Raw genomic sequence first — 7,266 nt, forward strand, 5'->3', positions numbered from 1 at the left:
TGGAACTTCAATAAAAGGAAGGAGGGAGTACAAAAGTTTACTAGTATAGGAAATACAAATCTCAATTATACAAGTAAAAGTGGAGATTATAGTGTCTACCTAAAAAGATCAAAATACCCCTCTCCATTTAAAATTGAAATAAAAATAATTAGAAAAAAAAAAAGTTAATTTATTAGCAAAGAAAAAAAAAAAAGACAAATCAATCAGCAAAGAATTACATAAAATAAAAATCAATTACTTAAATTAAGTTCAAATTTTCAATACATCAATCAATTTATACAATCAAAATTGTGAATAATTTGAAATAAACAATTTTTCAAAATATCACACGCATCATGCACATAGGTTTAGTTTTGTTTGTTAGAGAATACTAGACTTCGATTAATTCAAATTAAAGTACAGTCAAGCTTTAATTGCCCCGTCAAAAAAAAAAAAAAAAAAAAAAGCTTTAATTGCAAATTAGTTGATCTAAGCATGTGTTGTAAGCATGTTAATTTTGTGTTTGTATCAACAATATTGACGTACTTAGGGCCTGTTCTCATTGACTGAACTCAGCTGAGCTGAGCTGAACTGAATTCAGCTGAACTGAATTTCAACGTAAGAGAACAGGCCCTTAGTGGATTGCCCAGCTCTTTTTTTTTTTTTTTTTTTTTTTTTAAATATATATATTGACTACTTGAATATGCTATATTAAATCAAGTAGTTTCTGACTTGGTAAAAACATTAAAAGCTTTATCAAAAGTTGTTAGCGACTTAGCTGATATGCCTATTTCAGACTTGCGCCAGATAAAATCAGAAACATAGGCACCATCCCAAATCCATCTAGCGAAAACTCGGAGAACAGAAAATGTGAATCATTTTTAGATATGCTTAGGCATAATTGATCAAAAACTAGGCACTTATAGATGCAAACAGTTTCACAGGATCCAACTTAAAGAACAAATATACAGGGACTAACGGGGAAAAACACAAGTTCTATGTAATTCTAGTAGATATAGATGCAGGCTTTTCACATATATAGTCCTTCAGGCACGCCTTCTTTCTTCTTGAACATCACTTTTTCTTTCGCCTTCTTGAAGTCCGTATGTGTAACCTGGATACAACACAAATGTCCCAAAGCTCAATCGAAATATTTTTCAATCAAATTAAGTATAAAGAAAAAAAAACTTACTACGACCACCTCCAGCACACAACAAAACAAGCAATTAGCAGAACAGCAAGATCAAGCCAAATGTATTAGGGCAATTTCTTTTGCAAATGGCTATAAAACCAATGGTGCAGTTTGGTTACTAAACGATTAGGTGAAAAGCTGGAGTGAAAAATACAAAACACCACAAGCAAGTATATATTTGCATGTGTGACGCTTATCTTCCAAAATAATGCTTCAGGACTTCATAGGGATCCTCATTTTTTATTCAGTCACAGTACATAGCAAAATAATTATAATACAAATCAACAAACAATTAGGTGAAAATCAACATGAGAAAAATAGTTTACTCGGTACTTTACATCAAACAGATGTCACTTCGCTTCAAAGTGAAAGATATCTCAAGTCCAGAATGAAGGTTACAAAATCAAGAGAGAGAACTAACCTTCATACGACGTTCCCTCAAGGCAAGCAACCCAGCTTCAGTGCAAATGGCCTTTATATCAGCACCAGAAAACTCATCCTTGGTCATAACAAATTCTTCTAGGTTGACATCATCAGCCAGTGTCATTTTTGAGGTGTGAATCTGCCAAAGAGAGTATTTACAATGAGAGACTTCAACATTGAAGATCGTATGACCAGACAAATTTGTAAATACATGAACTAGATAAGACAAATGAAGAAGAAACAAGTGTACCGTAAAAATTCTTCTTCTTGTTTTGATATCAGGAAGCGGAAACTCAATTTTCCTATCAATTCGCCCAGGACGAAGTAAAGCTGGATCAAGGCTTTCAATTTTATTTGTTGCGAGGATAACTTTGACATCTCCTCTTGAATCAAAACCATCCAACTGGTTGAGAAGTTCTAACATGGTCCTCTGAATTTCACGTTCACCGCCAGAATGAGCATCGTACCTAAAGATCTTTAACTAGTCAGTATGCTACATATCTCCATAGCTTAACATTTTTGACATTTTATGTTCACCACATTTACCTCTTTGTCCCAACTGCATCAATTTCGTCAATGAAAACGATAGATGGTGAAAGATCATCAGCTACCCTGAAGAGCTCCCTAACTAATTTGGGACCATCACCAAGATACTTCTGGATCAATTCACTACCAACAACACGTAGAAAAGTAGCTGATGTCGAATTGGCCACTGCCTGAGGAAATTCAAAGACATCATGAGTTAGCGATGGCTGTCATAAGGGGGAACCCACCCCACCCCTCCCCCCTCTAACTATATACATTCTAAGAACCGAAGGGTGGTTAAAGCAAATGCCACAAGAAGTTAACAAGTATTTATTTAAGAAATTATAACAGCAAAAAAAATACCAGACGTCATGCAGATGCACAAGCTGCACTCACATAACACCTGTAGAACACCATGTGCTTTAACAATGCCCTAAGCTAATCATATTATAAAGTACTCTTTTACATCGACTCTTCAAGCTCCCTCAAATAGATACAATGAAGTAAGCACAGACTGTGAATAATTATGGGTCAATATCACATTAAGAACTCGAATAAGAACCCAGTCATTGATAATAACAGAAAGTTCATTGATAATAACAGAAAGTTCCTATTCATAAGGTCAACACAAGTATAAATCCAAAGATAGCAGATAATCATAAAGGGTGGTTAGTGACACATTGAATCCAATAAGAACAATGTGCTGAAGTAATATTTCATACTTCAAAATTTAGCTACTCTGCAGTGCAGATGAAGTTCCTCTAAACTATCGGATCAAACAAAAAATATTAAAGAGCTCAAAAATCCCATCCCAATAGATCCATCCTATTCAGCTATTCTTCTGAAATCCAATGAAGACCTCCACGATCAAATAAAAAAAATTACTGAGACTCATCCAATTAAAAAAAAAAAAAAAAAGAAGGCAAGTGTAGAGAAATGACTGCCCCAAGGATAGAGCAAGAGGAATTGTGGCTCAGTGTTGTGTCACAAACAAAAAGGCATTAAGAAGACTTAAAATAACTAGATAACAGGCAAAGGATAGAGCAAGCCAAAAGGGTCCTGTTAACTACTTTTGTTCATAAACTTCCACGTTCCAACAACAAAGCCTTAGTCCTAGAATGATTTGGGTGTTCATATAGTTCCCAATTACTTAAGTCAGCCACCAATCGGTAGCATATATGACGGATGAGTACCAGCATTAGTAAAAGTCCATGGTGCAGTAAAGCTATAAGGTGCAAAGCATAGGTGAGCGGCATGCGCACAATTCTTAAATCAAGGATTTTGTGTAAACAGGTCGCAGACATGAATAAATGCATGCTATGCAGCCACCTACACCTTTTTGCACGCCTTAACGTAAACTCTTCTCAAGACGTTCTAAGTGGTTGGCAGCACAGCCCACCTTTTCAAATACTGACTATGCCTCCTAGAGAAGAGGTTCTCGCAACTTGAAGGGAAAGGAGGTGACTGGACAAGGAAACAAGAAGAGCAAGCCTTTGCTTCTACTCACAAAAATGGTTAATAAACGGCAAAGCATTTTTCCTCCAATAGGGAACTTCCTAGGCCATATCAGATCTTAAAACATCTATAAAAGAAGGAACATATGAGGGAACAAAAAGTACTTGAATCCTTTGAAAGAGGAAGTTGACTGAAAAATGAAAAACAAAAATTGATTTAGTCGCATATTCTAGAATTTTCATCTAGCTTTCTTCTCCATCGCAATTCTCCTCTTCCCCTACTCCCCATTCCCATAGGTTAGTCACTCTCCGTGAAACCCAGGCTCCAAGTAACCTAAACTATTACTAGCTCAGCCTGAGTTTAATTGACACTTAGTCACATGCTAGTGTAACTTATAACATTACTCAGTGAAAATTATTTAATGTGGTGAGAGTATAGCAAGCCAAGGGATATGGTTATTCAAAACCCCTGAAACTTTCCATGAAATTAGAGAATAAACAGTGATATTTGCATGGTTTTCATGCCAGGATCACCTTTCCTCGTGAATATGCCATAAAAAGAATTAGCCAGGATATAGTTAAATCCCATGCTGTCATGCACGAAGCTAATCTCCCTTGCATTAAATGTCAATGTTAATTTATGTTTTCCAATGGTCTACTCTTTATCACCTCCCCTACACTTGCTGACTTGTCACATGTAAGTAGCAAGTGAAGTGAAACATCATTAAGTCTATCATACAATCTACAGATGCAGATTACCTCTCAAACTTAATCAATAATTTCTAACTGCTAGGATGTCATTCTGCAAAAGCCCAAGAGATGATGCGTAATTGAATACCCAGAGCCACTTCACAAGAAAGTACATAACACTCTATTAACACACTAAGCAGTGTAATTCCTCACAATATTGAAATGCAGATCCATTAATACGACACGGAAAAAACCAAGTAAGCATTATAAAATGCTATTGCAAAGATACCTTTGCAAGTAGAGTTTTCCCAGTACCAGGCTCTCCATACAGTATGACTCCCTTAGGAGGTCTAATACCAATGTCTTCATAGAGCTCAGGATGAGTCAACGGCAGCTCAACTGCTTCTTTAATCTCTTGTATCTGAGGATCTAAGCCACCAATATCAGCGTATGATTCTAACGGAGCCTTCTCAACTTTCATTACAGACACCATTGGATCAACTTCATCTTGAAGTAAACCAACAACAGAAAGAACCTGAAAATTTCACATATATTTATATTATGTTCATTCTCTGATAAGAAAGCATAAAAGACCTGAAAATTAGGAATTGCAAAAAGTTAAGGGCCACATCAGATCTCTAAGTAGCAGGCAATAATTTCAGGAAAACCATCAGTTGGTGCAAAACTATTGATGCATTGGAAACAGCACAACATCAAGTATGCTTTGATTCTTTCATTGCATGATAATGATGCTAACATCAAACACGAGAATTTGTTCCATACAAGAAACTATATTATAATTTCATGAAATCCAGAAGGTTCTACAAAAGATCATGTGATAGAACCACTATGAAATGACTCTCATACACCATGACGTTGATATTAGCCGCAAGAGATCCAAAATCAAATCACAGTATACAGTAATTTACACAGGAAACAAGTGATTGATTGAGTATAATATTTGATCATACTTTTTCCCTTTTGGAAAAATTACGAAGTAACAAGTTTGGTCCAAGTAGTGATTATCATGACCGGTTACTAAATCTCAAGAACCATAAGATTTGAATATTTGATGTTGCCTGAAAGTCTAGCATTTCTATAAGGAACTTCTCTAGCCCTAAGATATACACAAACAACAAATTCTCTTTGCAAAGAACCTTCTCATTCTTCACAAACAAAGATAACTTCACAAAAAGAACACATTATATACCGTGCACACTTTTCTACAAACCCAAACACATAAGCAGTCCACAATTCAACATATATGATAATTGCAATTTCCTGCTAGCTCATATCCATACGACATTCTTCAATTGCATAACTTGTCCTCCATATAAAATTCTCACAATGTAACGCTCACGGTATCTCAAAAGCAACTGAATGAAATCCTAGGCTTTGATACAAAAGCCTAAGCAAGTGCACACTAAACCAACTGTGAGTTCCCAACTAGCCAAACATCAGAAAACTAATACTCGAGTTCTGTATAAGTTATAAATCAGTATACTTTTACATTCAATTATCCCAAAATCAAAACTTTCCCAAGTGATGCAAATTTACCAAGTAGTAGCACTTCCTACAACACCATCAATTATAAATCAAGTCGAATTACACCCTAATCCAATTGCACTCTAAACCCTAATTTATAATTCTCTATTCACCAGCTCCAATTAAGTAATTCACCAACCACAAAACTCTAAATCAAACACCCAATCAATCCAAATTCCCCAAAACCCTAACCCTAAATTTCCAATTCATCATCAAATTACCCAGAAAAAATCAATCAAATCAATCGAAAACAAACAATCACAACAAAATTCAAAAACCCACATACCTTATTATGCATCAAAATCGAACACCCAGGCTCCAATTGATCCTTATCAACAAACGACAAAATACTAACATAATACTCAGGCCCAACAGAAGAAGAAACAATGGCATGATTCTCATCAATCAACTCCTCTAAATTCCCAACACTCATGGGAGACCCACGAATATCATCAACCTTAGAACGATCTTCCTCGGTTTTCTCTTCCTGGGGTTTAAGCCTTTCTTGATTAGCAACAAATTCTTCCTCCATTAACAGATAATCCTTGATTCTTTCGAGCTTGAGAAGCCTGAGCTTGCACTTCGTTAATGGGGTTACAGTGGGAATACGAGCTGCTGCTTCGGGGCCCTTTTGCTTGCGCTGCTTTCGGCCGACGCGCGCAGGTGGTGCTGCTGGCTCGTATTTCTTCTCCTTCTTGTCGCCGTCGGATTTGCGGTCGCCGGGAGGGCCGCCTTGCCGGTTGAGGCCACTGCTGTTTTGACCCATTGTTGGAGGAGAGAGAAAGAGAGAGAAGTGATGTGAAGGAGGGGGGGGGGGGGGGGGAGTGACGAGAAGAGTATAAAAAGGCTTGGTGGTTTGATTCTAGATGGGATCGTGTCGTGTCGGGGTTGTGTTTTGATATGAATTTTAATGGATATATAACATTCAATCTCGGTTGAAAGTTTGGACTCTTGAGTTTTGGTCAAGAAACGCTAAGCAACACGAGATAAAAACTTAAACTAGGTTAAGAATACACAAGCACTAGTTTACGTACTAAAATTCCTAGTTACAATAGAAGTCCTATACAAATCAGCTAGCCAAATTCCTAAACATATATACTCCTAATTCAATTTGCATAGGGAATAAACACGTCGTCAAATGAATATCCCTAGATCAAATACAATTTATAAAACCTAAACAAACCTAATACGAGTATAAGGCAAGCATAGGGGTCGAAGCACAAGGAACAGTTAAGCACTACCAAACTACCAAACTAGTCTGGTAGGGGGCAAGTAAACTAAAGCCTAAGGACGCTAAAACAAGAAATAAAGAAACAAGAGAAATGGTTTAGGCATAACATTCACTCAAGCATAAACAAAGCATGAATTGAATTAAGGTGTGAACTAAGTAACTCATGTTCAATGATTTAAAGCACAACTAGTGTGCGGCCCCGGGCGTTGCACCGGATTACCAGTTTG

The 7,266-nt window shown here is 36.6% G+C and overlaps 1 protein-coding gene across 1 annotated transcript; it reads right to left on the minus strand.

Annotated features, from left to right (window-relative positions):
• Positions 1 to 838: 838 nt before the first annotated feature.
• LOC145616607 (26S proteasome regulatory subunit 4 homolog A-like) lies at positions 839 to 6,602 on the minus strand. Its single transcript, XM_081671362.1, has 6 exons — positions 6,095 to 6,602; positions 4,553 to 4,798; positions 2,141 to 2,310; positions 1,845 to 2,061; positions 1,593 to 1,733; positions 839 to 1,093 (listed from the first exon to the last, which is right to left on the minus strand). The coding sequence occupies exons 1-6, from the start codon at positions 6,572 to 6,574 to the stop codon at positions 1,010 to 1,012; spliced, it is 1,338 nt and encodes a 445-aa protein (XP_081527488.1). The 5' UTR covers positions 6,575 to 6,602; the 3' UTR covers positions 839 to 1,009.
• Positions 6,603 to 7,266: the final 664 nt, after the last annotated feature.

This window comes from Chenopodium album, chromosome 26, assembly GCF_948465745.1.
Source record: "Chenopodium album chromosome 26, dcCheAlbu1.1, whole genome shotgun sequence".
Taxonomy (NCBI): domain Eukaryota; kingdom Viridiplantae; phylum Streptophyta; class Magnoliopsida; order Caryophyllales; family Amaranthaceae; genus Chenopodium; species Chenopodium album.

Bases quoted from the DNA above. Each gene is read 5' to 3' on its own strand.
- LOC145616607 (XM_081671362.1), bottom strand. From the start codon at position 6,574: ATGGGTCAAAACAGCAGTGGCCTCAACCGGCAAGGCGGCCCTCCCGGC. The intron at 4,799-6,094 runs GTATGTGGGTTT...TGAAATTTTCAG, and splicing joins CGATTTTGATGCATAATAAG to GTTCTTTCTGTTGTTGGTTT. The intron at 2,062-2,140 runs GTAAATGTGGTG...AAAGATCTTTAG, and splicing joins GATGCAGTTGGGACAAAGAG to GTACGATGCTCATTCTGGCG.